At 47.9% G+C, this 15,649-nt stretch overlaps 5 protein-coding genes across 5 annotated transcripts; 2 read left to right on the plus strand and 3 right to left on the minus strand.

Annotated features, from left to right (window-relative positions):
* Window positions 1-864: 864 nt before the first annotated feature.
* On the minus strand, window positions 865-3,576 carry EDB91DRAFT_1167143 (uncharacterized protein). Its single transcript, XM_041320041.1, has 9 exons — window positions 3,113-3,576; window positions 2,646-3,059; window positions 2,410-2,623; window positions 2,257-2,300; window positions 2,204-2,236; window positions 1,913-2,150; window positions 1,650-1,861; window positions 1,525-1,598; window positions 865-1,473 (listed from the first exon to the last, which is right to left on the minus strand). The coding sequence occupies exons 1-9, from the start codon at window positions 3,181-3,183 to the stop codon at window positions 1,103-1,105; spliced, it is 1,671 nt and encodes a 556-aa protein (XP_041171057.1). The 5' UTR covers window positions 3,184-3,576; the 3' UTR covers window positions 865-1,102.
* A 1,951-nt stretch (window positions 3,577-5,527) lies between these two features.
* On the minus strand, window positions 5,528-7,450 carry EDB91DRAFT_1167149 (ERG4/ERG24 ergosterol biosynthesis protein). Its single transcript, XM_041320042.1, has 7 exons — window positions 7,017-7,450; window positions 6,749-6,963; window positions 6,479-6,694; window positions 6,184-6,424; window positions 6,043-6,124; window positions 5,854-5,988; window positions 5,528-5,798 (listed from the first exon to the last, which is right to left on the minus strand). Exons 1-7 carry the CDS (start codon window positions 7,384-7,386, stop codon window positions 5,732-5,734), a joined length of 1,326 nt encoding a protein of 441 aa, XP_041171058.1. The 5' UTR covers window positions 7,387-7,450; the 3' UTR covers window positions 5,528-5,731.
* Window positions 7,451-7,521: 71 nt separating this feature from the next.
* Window positions 7,522-9,079, minus strand: EDB91DRAFT_1167154 (origin recognition complex subunit 2). The gene is made up of 2 exons (XM_041320043.1): window positions 9,012-9,079; window positions 7,522-8,956 (listed from the first exon to the last, which is right to left on the minus strand). Exon 2 carries the CDS (start codon window positions 8,935-8,937, stop codon window positions 7,702-7,704), a length of 1,236 nt encoding a protein of 411 aa, XP_041171059.1. The 5' UTR covers window positions 8,938-8,956; window positions 9,012-9,079; the 3' UTR covers window positions 7,522-7,701.
* Window positions 9,080-13,035: 3,956 nt separating this feature from the next.
* EDB91DRAFT_1350626 (glutathione S-transferase C-terminal-like protein) lies at window positions 13,036-14,037 on the plus strand (the record flags this gene model as incomplete). Its single annotated transcript, XM_041326080.1, has 4 exons — window positions 13,036-13,089; window positions 13,157-13,328; window positions 13,511-13,665; window positions 13,717-14,037. The coding sequence occupies 4 exons, from the start codon at window positions 13,036-13,038 to the stop codon at window positions 14,035-14,037; spliced, it is 702 nt and encodes a 233-aa protein (XP_041171060.1).
* Window positions 14,038-14,833: 796 nt separating this feature from the next.
* Window positions 14,834-15,505, plus strand: EDB91DRAFT_1167177 (uncharacterized protein). The gene is made up of 3 exons (XM_041320044.1): window positions 14,834-14,989; window positions 15,055-15,140; window positions 15,189-15,505. The coding sequence occupies exons 2-3, from the start codon at window positions 15,058-15,060 to the stop codon at window positions 15,376-15,378; spliced, it is 273 nt and encodes a 90-aa protein (XP_041171061.1). The 5' UTR covers window positions 14,834-14,989; window positions 15,055-15,057; the 3' UTR covers window positions 15,379-15,505.
* Window positions 15,506-15,649: the final 144 nt, after the last annotated feature.

Raw genomic sequence — 15,649 nt, forward strand, 5'->3', positions numbered from 1 at the left:
CGGCTTTGTGCAGTGTACGCTAGTGTACGCATACGTACGGATATATATATATAAATATTCACGTTAATGTTGAGTCCAACTGAAGGCACTACTACTATCACTCCTGGGGTTCTGCAACATTTTCAATAAATCTTTTGTAACTCCTCAACCACATCATATTTTCTTCTACGGATTTGCACCATTATAGATTCGTAGCTGCTCTATATGAATCTGATTTTTGCTGATTTAAGGATTTTTGTGGTGGAGTGTCGGAATGAAGGCCGAGAAAATTCAGGGTCTGACTGGTATTCTGCAAAAATGGTCACGTCGTGTCACACATCGGCACAGTAGCGGCTTTCACTGGAGAGAGATTGAATTTCTTACACACTCTCCTATCTGCTGTCACGCTTTCATACATGTCGTCAATCCTCTGTCTATAGCATCTTAAACAAGAGAATGGCCTCTATCGAAATTGTGTTCTGACACCCTGACGAGGTGTTTGATATGCTCCGGGTGTAACTTTTTGAATATCTCTCTAGGATCTTTGGGATCGGATCATTTATGATTATACAAGGTTGCAAATCACACTATTCTGTCTCTCGCAGCTGCAACACTCAAGAAAATTTATTCTACGTGGACAGTACATCATCTCTAAGTAGCCTACATACACATGAATTTTTTCGAGGTGATTCAAGCAGCGCATTGAGGTGTTTTGAACATTTTGCATATTACATGCCAGTTGCAGATTCCCAGGAGTGATAGTACAGGGGGGAGGTCGTAAGTACTTCTAGATCTTCTCGAACCTCTCTATCGCGTAACGAACTACAGCATGATACGTACGTATCAACCCAGTGCCTGAGGCGGTGAATACTGGGGTTAATTTCCATCACTAGTTTGTATTGTAGCGGGCATCCCCGGGTATTCAACTCAAATAGCGGCAAGTTCCGTCTTCGTGCATTCAGAGGAAGCCCCCACAAAATGTCATGAAAATTGTAGACGTATATACATTGGTCGTTATATATTTATCATGAACAGTAATCTAAAATCGAAAGAATAAGCCAATATTAGAATGTCATTAGGATCATTGATTTCCAACTTCCTTAGTCCTCACTCTATAACCATTTCAAGGCGTCGCAGTGTAAATACCAATGCCTCCAGGTCGGAAGTTCAGACCAGTGAGGTTGGTGTTCTGCGAGACGGAGAATATGCGCTGTACCTGCGTCGTTGCGTTGGTGGTCGAAGCTGGCAATCCAATTGCCGTCCATGGTACGTAGACTGACGCATTGACCAGGTTGGAAACGAGGAGCAAGTATGCAGTGCCGTTGTGCCAGACACCCGCATCCACGCCTTGGTAGTCATAGCTGACAAATGTGGCGTTCGGGTCGACCATGAAGGGCTGAACAAAGTTTTTGATGAGAACAGTGAGGTTACCTGCCGTCCCTTCGATTGTCTCGACATTGCCGGTTGTAGTCGGGTATTGGAAGGACTTGGAACCTGGCAACGCAAATCAGTGTTATCCATATGCGGGGTATCGGCATATCTTACCTAGAGCACCATGGCTGAAAGAAGTGAAATCCATAGCTGCCCATTGCTGCCCGGTGGGAGTGGTGTTCCAGTATCTGTAAAGAGTGTCAAAACGCAGATCGTATTGGGAACTCAAGGTGACTTACGCGCCACTGCCAAAGGCCTGGGGCGTGGTCCAAACGGACTTCGTGCGGTCAAAGCCCAAGATGTTGAGTCTGTCTTTGTAGGTCTGGATACGCGTCTTGATATCGGATAGGTTGCCTGAGCAGTTGTCGCAACCACAGTGACCGAAGTCCGGTGTGCATTCGGTGTGCCACACAGGAGAGAATGTGGCGTTAATTCCGATAGGGTAAGCATCCTACACCTGGGATTAGAAATGCGAGTGATGAAAATCTTATTAATGGCTCACCTCCAGAACGATATCGGCGCCCGTGACGTAAGGAGAGAAGTTGTAGTCTTCGCAATTCAGAACAATAGAGATGGGGTGATAACCGTCCATCTGGTATATTAAGTCGTATGTCGCCCGCGCCGCAGTTTGAGGGTCAGAGTTGCCATCGGGTTCGTGCGCGGTCTCCCAGTTCAATAGGTTGGGAATTGAAGCGTAAGTGTTTACTTGTTGAGCGACAGCGGTCAAGTTTTGGTAGTTCCTGAATAGAAAGATATCAATAAACATGAGATGAGATGACAAGATCTGACATACGATCGCATATCATAAACGATGTACATGCCAGCACTGATGGTCTTGTCGATGACTTGTTGGAAATAGTAAGGTTGTCATAAGGAGGAATTGGGTGAAGCTAGGGAATAGACGTTCAGCACGGGATGCATGAGATGATTGCGAAACATACAGTGTTAAACCTGGAAAGAGAGTTAAATAGTTGCTTAAGAGGTGATAGAATGTAAGACGAACCCATCGGCTTTGAGCTGATCGATCATGGTCAAATTTTTGGCCAGATACGTGTCAAAATTTATGTAGAATCCTTGAGGGATGAAGGGCGCAAATGCTCCACCCGTGCCATTTGCAGGCCTCACCCAAAGTGCACCAGTGCGCAAGTCAGTCTTCGTGACGGATGTAGTTGTGTCAGGGAGATACAAAAGGGATGCGCTAGTCTTGAATTTTCTGCTTCTTTGCAGACTGGGACGTCGAAGACGAAGGGGCAGAGTATGTAGCGGAGCAGCTGACGTTGTATGCAGTCTTCTGAGCCTCAAGCTTGCTGATATCTACGGGAATTTGAACGCCGGTAGCGTTCAGAGGGACGTTTGCGGTGGTATGGACGGAGCCCACTTTGATGGTGACACTGAGGCTTCCTAGGCCAGTAGAGGCGCTAGAAGAGCTGGAGTTGGAGGGAAGTGTGATGGACTGAGCACCGGCGATCCAGTCGTAAACAATGGGTGTATCAACTACAAATGCTGCGCTCTTTGCATCCTCCTCGAGGTATGGGCGGAAGACAGGAGCACAACGGAAGGACAGAAGGGGTTCAACACTTTGGGCGGGCAAAACAAACTGTCCGCCAGGGGGCACCACAGACTGATTTGCCATATAGTTTTTTCCGCACCTGAAAAGATTTAGGGATCAGCAATCCAGGTGCAAGATCGAAACTGTGCGTACCATGTCTGAGCGAGCGAACCTGGAACCAGGGCGGCGGCTACAATGGCCGTGAAGCTTTTGTTGTACTTCATTGTTCTGTCTCAGACCTGGGAGAGGTCGAAACGAAGGAAGGAGAGAGAGTTGGCGTGGAGATGGATGAGCTCACCACAGCTTATATAGGCTAATGTACGGCTGTTTAACCGCTTACGAATGGTAATCGGCCCAGAGCGACAAGGATTGTCCCTGTGCAGCAGCGCTTCTACTTAATGATCGCTTGTGACGAATCATTGAGGGCAGATTTGGTTAGCTACAACCCCATAGCTGTGAACCCGCCAAGCTTGCGACGATTAAGAGCCATTAAGGCGGCACATTCCACAGGCCATCAGACTGGCCCGGATCAGGATCACTGGTTTTGATGCTAGTATCGGTGCTATATCGCTCGTTTGGTAGTAGGCTAGTAGCGCTTGGGTTTAGTAGACGTCGTTGATCCAAGGCAATTTGCAATTGTCAAACGCATCGCTTTTTAGTCGTCGTGAAGAAAAGTCACCATCGGCTATATGATATATTTAAAGTCATCAAGAGCTTCACTGCTCACTCTTACGCTTATAGACTAGATACAATGGTAGTGGATATTAAGCATATCCCATACTAAAATCGACATCGAAATCGTGGCCTACGCCTGCAGTCATGTCACTGAGAATATGCATGTCCATGATGCGGCTGTCGCAGGCCCTAGCGTGGTTCCTGCAAGGTTGTTGTAATACTAAAATCTACAGGATACTTAGATCGTTACTCAATAATAATATACTCTAAGGTACCGGCAAGTTGGACTAGGTTGGTTACTCGTTATAACAAAGTGTACCTCGCTGGCACTCCCCGCTTGGATGATAATTCTACAGGTAAATTGTGATCTGGAGACGAGTCAAAGTGAACGAGAACCTCTGTTGACCAAGGTCTAAGGCTAGTACTGTAGCTACTCCCTCAAGCTTGAAACTTGCCACCGCAACTAATATTAACTACCAAGTGATCTTGCAGTCTCGAGGCTCGAACTCATCTCTCAATTTGAAATTGTGGTGCCGCATCCTTCTAGTAGTTCCAATCTTCCGCGGCGGTAAGCAATTCGTCTTTTGTTACAGCACTAATAACTTGCTGTGCACGCCGACATGAACGGGAGGTACCGGTCATCTGAGCTCATAGACAATTGGCCAACGTGGTCCGTAGCCACTAGCCTACCACGAGGTACTGCCAAGTGATTCTTAAGATAATATCCTTCCTATGATCTATGTACTATGATGAGCCGACCATCGGCACAAAGGAGCACATCTGCTCCTTCGGTTTGGGATTATCGATTTGCCCTGGTCATCGTGACATCCTCCATGGGGTTAAGTAGCAGTGATTTATGAGTGGTGCATGTCGGATCCATGGAACGAGGCTCACATGACATCGTAATTTATAGACGTAATATGCAATGATACCAGAGGTTACCAACTTCCTGTGTGTCTATCTACACACCTGGTGTCAAGTGGTCGTGTCCACACACAGGGAAAACCCATCTGAACCCCTAATACAGAAGGAACGACTGTTTTCATTCTGATAGGGTTTGACTACGGGAGACTAACCTGAACCCGACTTTACAGTTTTAATTGCGCGAAGGCATTGATAACAAGTGCATGCATCGAATCGAGGCCATGAACATCTGCTCGACCAATTGAAATGTAAGATTCGGTCCGTCTCCGATTTCTGATGTGGAAGAGATGCATTTAGACCGACAAGTGCAGACGTCATATCTTGATGCATCCAAGTAACAGGGACATGAACTTTGCAGCATTCGTAGGATACACTGCAGACGGTTGCACGACTTGCAAGTGGGTAGTCACTCTGTTTGTCACAATAGTACATTGCTTTGAGCATAGGGAACATCACGTGGGTAGGCATATTCTGCATGGAAAGTTTCGATCCTAAATGGGAGGGGTCAAATGGGGCTCTGAAGTTGAAGACCACTCCTTGCAGGAATCTTCTCAAACTTTGGCTACCGGGCGACTTCTTGCCTCCACACGGTTGGGACGGCAATCATTACCGAGATCCCCACCATCAACCACCTGACAGCAAATTCGTTAGCCCCAATGAGAAACAGGAACAAGGTACAACAAACGTACTGTCGAATGGCGGGGCATCATTGTTTTCCGCCGCTGCATAGATCATCTCAAACGTGCGTGGTGTAGAATTCTTCGCGGACGTCATCAGGAGGTGTCGTGGGGGTAGTAGTCACTGGAACTCCACTCCGCCATAGCTGCATTATAACTATCAATAAAGGCAGGTCCGACGCTACCAGCCTTTGCATGCATCATTGTGACGGTATGCATAACATAAAAGCGCCCGAGTTTGTGAGTGAGACGCTCAGCCACTTGCAGTAGTTTCCTTGTCGAGGTTTAACAACGCAAGTTTTTGAGTGAGACACTCCATAGACTTAGTTGACATGATAGGAAGGTTAATGTTTCACAAAAAAGACTTCATCTATCTGAGAAATCCCTCACTACGTGGAATCGGGGAATATCTGCATTGTTCCTAGTTAGCATACCACAATACATTGACGTTGCCGCGACCTCTCCTCTGTGGAATTAGCATATCCAGATCTCGTCCCTAGTAAACGTATGGAATAATACGGCAGGGTACCAGCTTCATGTACGTCTCCCAGTCCTTACCGTACCTGATGTCAACCAGTCAGCACCCATCGATCATAGCGGAAGGAACAAAACACTCACTTCTTCTCACAATTTTCATCGTCACGGCGTTGCCTGTGGATGAGCAGAACTGCGAAGTACACGACATAGAAGTATGTGATTGGTGTGTCGAACCCAGTAGGAAGCGACCATGCAAGTGCCATCAACAAGTCGCCGCTGTACAATACGAATCAGATCTGTCAGAAGCAAAGAAGAAGAAAGAGAACTCACAAGTAGTTTGGATGCCTTGATCGGCCCCACCACCCCGAAGTGAGAAGCTTCGAGCCCGTGGACGTCGTAAAGTACTTCAAGTCTAGAAAACAGCACATTAATACCGACGAAGACGTCTATGAAGAGAAGAAAAGAATTCACTCTTGGGATTCCTTCCATTTCTGAAATCATTCTTCTCTCCATTAGCATCACGGAAAATATAATATCCAAGGAGGTTAAGACCAAGTATTCCAGCGGTACAAAGGGGCCCAAGCTCCACTTGCTTGAACACAAGGTAGCGTGCCTGCAGCGAGTACACGAAAGGCACCCAAGTGAGGTCGCCCACAGCAAGCATGAACCCAAAACCGTCGGTTGTGATGTCCATGGTCGTGAAAATGGCGGGCTGCACATTTTATTAGTGCAAATTCGAAAAATCACATAGAATGAGGAGACAAACCTCGTTATATAGTCCATCAGCGACATACCAGGTCTGGAATGCGAGTACAAGCCACATCGAGTCGGTCACGTTCGTGAAACCCCCACGGCGCACAGCTTGCTCGCAAACCATGCTTACGTTCACCAACACCCAGAGGATGAGGCCGGGGCGGAGCTCATTGAAGGACTTGATGTCAAAGGAACCAATGGAGGGGTTCAACTCGCGGCCAATATACCACTGAATAGGCAACTACCTGAGCGGCGATCACTAGCAAGCAAACTGGAAACGCACGTCGTAAATGAAATTTCCCGAGTTGCCGCCAAGCGCGAGGAGAGCGCCCGAGCGCAACGAGCTTGCGTACACATAGAAGGCCTGCGCCAAGGACATAACAAGCGAAGCAGTGACAAATCCAATCCATTTTTTGTAGATGAAAGTGAAAGATTCGGGGCCGTTGCGAAGGATATAGCCACAGGAAATGCCCATTGCAAGGAGGAATGTTGAAAAGGCTGTAAGAGTACAGCGTCAGTACCAATTCTAGCGACTGTGTTTCAACACGAACCATTGATTTTGTACTTCTTCTTTTCCCCAGTACGCATAGTCACACCTTCAATCCAATCTCCGGGGAGCACCGCCCATGCAACAACACAAAATGCGTACCATACCAAGTAAATCAAACTAGCCTCGGTATCCCACAGACTAGCCCAAAAGGTCTTGTCACTCAACGCTGCCACGAACCGGTCTGGAACAGATTGTAAAGGAGGAGGGCAGCCGCCAGACTCTTCTGAGCAACCGAAGTACAGGAGATACGTCATGAAAGGGACGCCGAATGAGATGAGAAAGGCACCTGGTGGGCCCAGGAACTCATAGGACGTCGTGCGCGGGTTCAAGTCTGCCACAGGCTCCGACTTGGTTTTCGTTGCCGTCGACATTCTGAAAAGGTTTGAGCACGATGAACGCGCAGTAAATGGTTTAGTCGTATGATGTGAGCGCCTGTACTTCGGAGGAAATTCCGGATTCATATTTTGGTCCGATTACTTCCATATTTATGTCTCTCCCGGGCGAAAATCAACTCTATTTCGATCATCCTCGCTTCCATCAATAATAACATCCAGCACTCGCAGCTGTGTGCAATATCAAGATTGATAATTTTCGGTACAATAGATCGCCGAGGGAAGTCGATCTACCGGTTTCATAGCGGTATTCTATATCAACATCCACAGACTCATCACAGTGAGCTCACGCGATCATGTTCTGGCCCCATCGAGGGTTCCAACCAGCTTCGACAGCCTCTCCCTCCTCAAAGGTATCCACAACACCTCACTTCCACTAGTACCAGGCTGTGCTGCGCTAACAACAAGCCCGTGGTCCCTGAACTCGCCAAGCAGAGCTCTGAAGGCAGTATCATTCGTGGCGATGAACGCGTCCCGCGCCAAAGTAAAGAGAGCGTCATATGTCAGGCCAAGATGCTGCTGATCGTTAGGATTACGTGCGGAGTTAGCCTCTGAGTCGTCGGATGAATCAGCATTCTCGAGCTGCTTTGCAGCGAGCAAGGAGAACAATTTTTTGGCTTTAGCGGTCACTGCAGCGAGGACGTGCATTGCCGCTGTTTCTGTCAACGGACCGGAAGCAGGGTTGGTGACATCAACTCGTGAACGGGAAGCTGAGGCACCGGAAATGGAGGTGCGGTCAGCGAACGCGAGTTCGGAGGTGTATGGTGCAAGAGTTGTTAGGTCGTGCCAGAGCCAGCCATATCCTACGTTTTTTGTAGCGCGATCCGAAGAAAAGACAGAACCTTTCCGAGCTGCGAGCTGAGACGCACTGAAGAGAAGTGGCGCGTTGAGCCGGTCGATAGACGCAGCAATGTGAATGTGGGGGCTGAGTGCGAGCGAAGCAATCGCACGTGTAAGTTTTGGAGAGCGGTCGAGAGAATGAACTATGAGGAAGAGATGGGGGCTGTCTGAGCCTGCAAAATGCTCTGCTACGCGCTCCAGGGAAGGAGCAGAAGTGGAAGTGGATTGTACGCCTGGGACGCGTGCAATGGATGCAAGCATGTCGCGCACAGTTACCGAAGGGTGAAAGGCGTTGACTACAGCGACATGACCACGTCTTGAGACGTGTTTTGCAAAGTCGTTGAGGATACTGCGCTTCGAGCCCAGTCCATAGAACAATAAATTAAAGCCCTCGTCGAGCTCGCGAGCCCATCTCTTGAAACTGGAGTTATCAAAGGGAATTTTCGGCATAAAGGCATGCGCAGGGGCCCGTGCGAGAGCAGCATTGTACTCTTCAGGGCTAAGGGGCACGACGCGCTGTGAGAAGACATTGGTAGATGTGCGCGTGCGTGAGGAAGCATGCGTGAAATAAACATCAAAGGACGGCTTGTATGAGTCGATCAGACCGTCAGTTTCAGCCTCCTTGAGGATGTTGGCATAATTGTGCTCGATGTCTGAGGCATAGAGCTCGGATCCTTCGTCGCTATCCATCACGATGAGCAAAATTCAGGTTCGTTTGTGGTTGTTGTGTCGATACATCAAAGACTCTTATCCTGAGACTTCAGTTCGTTCTACTGGCGTACACACTTTGCATTTCGCGCAATAGTTCTTGTTCGAAACGCATGCTCTGTACACAAATAGTGCTGTAAACCATTGCATTAACCGCATTGCGCGCAAGAGACACGAAGTGGAAATTCGAATCTGGATGAAACGTAGTCGTGTCATTCTCTCTGTATCTTTTGTGTGTCCTCTTCTCCTCGCCCGCGTCTCTTACGCTCAGTTCACAATGCCCAGTGAATATGTATGTTCGTGACTACCGTGACCGGGACAAGAACCAGTTCATTGGTAGTTAGATCATCTCCTGAATGTCCCACTTTCGTTGATCATGATTACTCCCAGCATTTTGTCTACGTCGATGAATAGTAAGTAGATTTCGACAATACGCAACGCCCCTCGAGCTACCGTGACCGTTTCATTAGAACGTTCTGTTTAGGTCTGAGGGGACGCGGATGCGAGAGCTTGCTATGCCACCGCTGGCGCTGATCTGTCCATGCCAGACGCATCAATAAACTTCGTTAAGCTAGCGGCAACTAGTGCAAAGCGCAAGATACAAGAGATCGTTTCGTTGTGGCCACGGCGTTGGACGTTACATTATCTTGGTGATGAAGCCACACCTGCCCACTCATTCAATACGAAGGCTAACTAAGCAGTCTTACAGTGGGCTATAGGGAAACGCACGGGTACGGGTAACACCGCGGTTCTTTGCTGACGGGTTTGGCGGGTACGGGTACGGTGTTGGATATTCATACCCGTGACCATACCGCGACCCTTTACCGCGGGTTGGCGGTGTTTAACGGGTATGACTTACCAAATCGGGAACCTTGACAGCCACTGAACACTGTACTATAATTCTCTGTGTCGGCTTACTCTGAGTGCTTGAGGATCACAACCCAATATTTGCTATATTGATTTCTGTCATGTCTTTCGTGCCCCTGTGAATCATTCTAGCAATTTATCGAGCTGACACTTTGCTACAGAGAAGCTCGAGTCACTACCATAAAGCCAAGGCAAAAACTCGAGACCAGTAAGTCTACCAAATCGTCTCTCCATGAAAACCAATTTCGCAAAGAAGGCATCTGATGCCTCGTCTACCCACCCATCGTCTAAGTCTATCTCGTCGTCCAAGATTTGTTGGCCAGTGACGACGACGAAGCAACGGCTGATCCTGATCCTGATCCCGCTGCAGATCTCGCTGCGTTGCTTTCCATTGATTTTTGCCTACTTCCGTGAGCAATCCTGGGAGAAAGAGTGGATCGATACTGCCGAGCAGCTTGTCCGTGAAGAGTTTACTGATAAATACGAGAAATCCGCCGAGACTACTGATGACACTGCAGCGGATGTAGTCTGTATCTAACATTTAATTCTACACTGACACTGACAACTGTACAGAATGAGGATGACTTTGGTGACTACTCACTTGGTTCCATGTCTCATACCACCAGTAGCGAGCTGGACGAGTTCCTTCGATTGCCAACTGTGAAGACCAAGGACCCACTTGCATGGTGGCAAAACAACTGCCGTACTTATCCAACGTTGCATCGGATGGTATTAGACTATCTCTCCGTCCCAGGTATGCCACCCTCAAATCCTTTTTCAATCAATCAGTGCTTATTATCAGCAGCTCCTTCATTTTACTCGCAACCGACTCGCACCATCAACGATTCGTGCTTTTCTCTGCCTCGGAGCCTGGGGCAGAAGTGATCTTCTGGCGATGGAGGACCTTCTAGCCTCTGTAAAGAGTCAAAAACGGAAGCGAAATGAAGTCGAATCTGAGGAGGACGACGAGGAAAAGTAGTAATATCTATTCAGTTGTTATTAATACACTCTTCTTGGTAATGTACCCGCGGTGTTCAGAGACACCGCGGTGTTTTCCATCTAACCGCGGTGTTGACGGGTCGGTGTGTACCCGTACCCGTGACGGGTACGGCGTTGGCGGGTACGGGTACGGTGTCAGCTTTCCGACCCGCGGTGTTACCCGTGCGGAACCCTAGTGGGCTATAGCTCATGTCGTATCTTATATTCGACTTGGTCAATATCGTGCTACTGTGATACTTCAAACTGGGCATTGTTGTTATCGAAGGTATGTCTTCCAATTTCTGGCATATTTTTTCACGCGATCTTCAGCGCTGGGTGCACGTTCACGTCGTTTGTATTTATGTAAACTGGTAGCCCGTGCTGTGCCACCCATTGCGCTGTTCTGCAACTATGCAATGATGTAATATTTCTTCATGACAACACCGGATGCTCCGACAGGTATATCTTGGAGAAGTGTTATCCCCGTTCATTGCACTAGCATCAAGTGCCACAAGGTCACCAGGGGAATGAAATTCCACCGAGAGAAATGTCATTTCTCAGGGTGAAAACATCTTCCCAGAAAAGTTTTTGAATTGTCACTATACCTCCTCTGCTTCGCTCTGATCTTGAATGGGACGCACCGGACATATTCGTTGTTGGCGATGCCTCAAGGCTCGCTCACGGAACATGCTACGTTGAAACCGGGTTCCGTTTCTTCGGATTTAACGTCATCTGTATTCTCAAACTCCATACGTTGTGCATGGTGAGTGTCATGTGCGCAGATTCATTCAATGCTATACATTCACGCTAATGATTAATCAATCAGTTTTCAGAGAACATAGTTCGAGCTAGCATGCAGTACCTATCGTACGCCCGCGGTTATATCTGCTACTGCCGTAGTTTTCTCATAACTTAACTCGGACCTTCATCAAAGACGTCAATTCTTGCGCTTTCACCCCAAACCTGGCCAATTGAGAGACTGGACGCGATGTCGATGGCAGATCCGTTACTCGAATCTTTCGCTTACGGTAGCGGCCATCGGGCCTGTCCTCGTTCAGCCGCGGAGCGCCCCGCACAGGATACGCGTGATATCCATAACTGGATGCGTGACGAGCGAGTTCAACCGAGTGATTACTTTCCACATCCAACCATCTGTCGTCGTCGACCCCTCCACTGCCCACGCTAACTTTCACTACGAAGGCTTGGACCTTGGATGTCGAACTGTGGAAACTGCATGTTCTTTCTGGCCACTAACCTCACCGGGTCGGAAGGTCATTGTTTTTCAGTCTACATTAGCTTAGCGAGCCCATCAGATTTTCTCTGTTAATCTAAGCACGAACAGGACTGGTTTGCTATTCCGTTCGGTGCTATACTATGAAGGAGACTCGGTAGAGTTGTGGGCACATCATTATATCGGTATTTATTCATACGCGACTCACCCAAGTAGTCGTGAGGTTCACTATCGTTGAGCTGATCACTGTCGCTTTCCATCAGAGACCGAGTCAACCAGGGTCCCTTATCTGGTCGATAAAGCCTGTCCTAACTCACTAGGGGTCAGTGTTTCTGACTTATGCATTGCTCCGCGTCGTGCTGTGCTATCCAGTACTAGTATGTGCAAGACAATAAGTTATACTTGGGTTCTCCGTGCAACAAGTAGCAGGTTTGCGTATTTCTCGTACTGGCCCTGCAGTTGGTCCGTCTCCCAGTTGTCGTTATTCCTGAAGTAACTGGTCCTATTTCTGCCCTCAGTTTTCCTTTTACTTCTGTTCTGTGGTGTCTTTTTCCTTCTTCAAGTCACTAGTTATTTGTTGGCGTTGTGTCCCGGTGCAGTTGATACTCGGAAATTGCCGACTGCATTGGGAGAAACAGTTGATCTCTGTAACCTGCATCAACGTTGACTACATATTCTATTCGATTGAAACCGAGCTAGCAATCATACCTGATGCGCACATGATGGTCAGTTTGGGGCGTTTTGCTTTTTTGTTCAGCGGTGATTACTATCGGACAGAACTGATTTCTTCCCATAATCATGTGGCTTCTACATCAAATTTATCATTATTTGGATTTCACATATTATGTTCCACGTCAATTGACCCTGTTTCGTATGGTAATTGAGATTCGATGGGCCTCGATGCGACTATCACTTGTGATTTGGTTCTGCTCCGATAAAATTTCAGGAGGTACATTAACCATCTCATCTTTCTCTCTATCTTCCATCTTATCAAAGTTTTCAAAATGGCACCTGTGGGCAAGCTCTATTGTGTTCCTACTATGCGTCAGACCAAGACGGTGATCAGCACACTTGCATCTTCTCGCTTTTCAATATGACTCATAACAGCCGGTATCCGTTCTATAGATCAGGAGCGTCTGTGCACTGGCAGGTCTTGAACTCGAGATACCCGAGTACAAGCACTTTTCGGACAATCAGCAGCCAGAATTTCTTGCGAAGTTCCCTCATGGAAAGATCCCCGCCTTTGAGGGCGCAAATGGCCTCAACCTCACAGAGGGTGCCTCGATTGCACGTTATCGTGAGTCATACTGTTTTCCATCTCGATTTTGATCCAGGATGTCATAAGGAGGAAAAGATCTTCAGTTATCCCTGTCTTAATTATGTGTCGACAGCTTCATGTTATTCTGACATGTCATCCATCTCACTTTCTTGCGGCCTTGCAGCGGAGCTGAAACGTGTGTGCTGATGCGCTGATTGCAGTTGCCGACCTTGCTCCCAACTCTGGCCTTCTCGGCTCGACACCAGAGGATGCCGCACTCGTAGACCAATGGGTGCACTTTGCTGAATCAGAAATTGCCGTGCAAACTCAGACGGTTCTGGGGATGCTTAGCAACTCCACTCCTTACAGCAAAGGCGTAAGTTAGCTCCTCGCTACCAGTCCATTCACACTCAATGGCCCCACGTAGATTCACACCTTCCTCGCTGAGCGTCAAATGCGCAGCCTCATTACCCTGGAAACTCATCTGAGCACCCGTACCTTCCTCGTTGGCGAACGCATCACCCTGGCTGACATCACTGTTGCGTCCATTCTGCAGCGCACTGTTACCGTCACCGCAGATGCCGCTGTGCGCGCTAAACTCATTAACACTGTTCGCTTCTTGGAGACTATTGTACATCAGCCCAAATTAGAGGCTATCTTCGGCCCTACTGAATACATCGAGAAGGCGCTGCAGTACGTCCCTCCCAAAAAGGAGAAGGCACCCACTGCCCCAGCCGCACCAAAATAGAAGAAAGAGAAGAAGAAAGTTGAGGGTGATGATGATGATGACAACTTTGTACCTGTGGAGCTCAAGGCGAAGAACCCCTTGGAACTGCTTCCCAAGAACACAGACATTGGTAGATGTGCGCGCGTGTGACGAAGCGTGCGTGAAATAAACAATGGCTCGTATGAGTGGATCATATCGTCAGTTCCAGCTTCTTTGAGGATGCTGGCATAATTGTGCTCGATGTCTGAGACATAGAGCTCGGATCCTTCGTCGCTGTCCATCACGATGGGAAAATTCAGGTCCGTTTGTGATTGTTGTGCTTCAAGCTCTGAATCAAACCACTGTTCACTTAGACTAGTGTCACCCTACCACAGTGCATTATCCCGAGTTCGTTCTGCTGGTGTACACAATGCGCGTTTCGCCCAAGACTTGAGTTCTTGTTCGAAATGCATGCTGTGCACAAATAGTACTGCAATGTCATGGCCAAATTCCTTGATCGCATTAACCGCATTGCGCGCATCAGATTTGCAGTGGAATCTAGATGAAATGTGGTTGGTGTCATTCTCTTTTGTATGTCCTCTTCTCCTTGTGCGTCTCTTATGCCCAGCTTACGATGCCCAGTGGATACGTATGTTCGTGACTACCGTGACCGGGACAAGAACCAGTTCATTGGTAGTTAGATCATCTCCTGAATCTCTCATTTTTGTTGATCATTACTCCCAGCATTTTGTCCACGTCGATGAACAGTGAGTGAATTTCGAAAATACGCAACGCCCTCCGAGCTCCCATGACCGTTTCATCGGAACGTTTTGTTCAGGTCTGATGGGGTCGCGGATGCCAAAGCTTGCTATGCCACCGCTAGCGTTGATCATGTCAGACACTTTGTTACGCTAGCAAGTAGCGCAAAGCGTAAGAGACAAGAGATCGTTTCCGTCGAGTCTATTGTGACGGCGTTGGACAATACTCTATCCTGGTGATGAAGCAACACCTGCCCACTCATCCGATACGAAAGCTAAGCAGTCTTACATTGCACTACAGCTTATGTCGCATCTTGCATTCGACTTGGTCAGTCTCATGCTACTTCTGACGATGATACTTCAAACTGGATATTACTCTTATAGAAGGTATGCTTCCCAATTTCTGTTTTTCTTTTTCTTTCACACGTTCGTCAGCGCCCCGTGCCCACTGCCCACCCACTGCGCTGTCTTGCAACGTCGCAATGATGTAACATTTCTCGTGATAACACCGAGATGCTGGTACAGGTATATTGAAGAGAAGGGATCTTCTTCATCCTTTGTTCATTGCATCACCATCAAGCGCGGGAAGATCGCCAGGGGAATGAAATTCCACCCGGAGAAATAGCAGGACCATTCATATCAAGAGGTTATACGAATGAACCTGTCATTTCTTAGGAGTCAGGGTGGAAATGTCTTACCAGAAAGAAGTGCTGATCCGATTTTTTGAATGATACTGTGCCCCTCTTTTTCGCTCTGATCTGCACGGGTGCCGCATTCGTGCCCATTATGATGAAAGGATTGAAGAACTACGCTCAGTGCTTTTCAAAATCTCACAGTCCCCCGGCTCTAAGTACAGCCCTCGGTGATCAAGACGGACTTTCATAATGGTGGGTTAC

This window comes from Suillus paluster (assembly GCF_016628075.1).
Source record: "Suillus paluster strain FC165 chromosome Unknown EDB91scaffold_112, whole genome shotgun sequence".
In the NCBI taxonomy this organism is placed as follows: domain Eukaryota; kingdom Fungi; phylum Basidiomycota; class Agaricomycetes; order Boletales; family Suillaceae; genus Suillus; species Suillus paluster.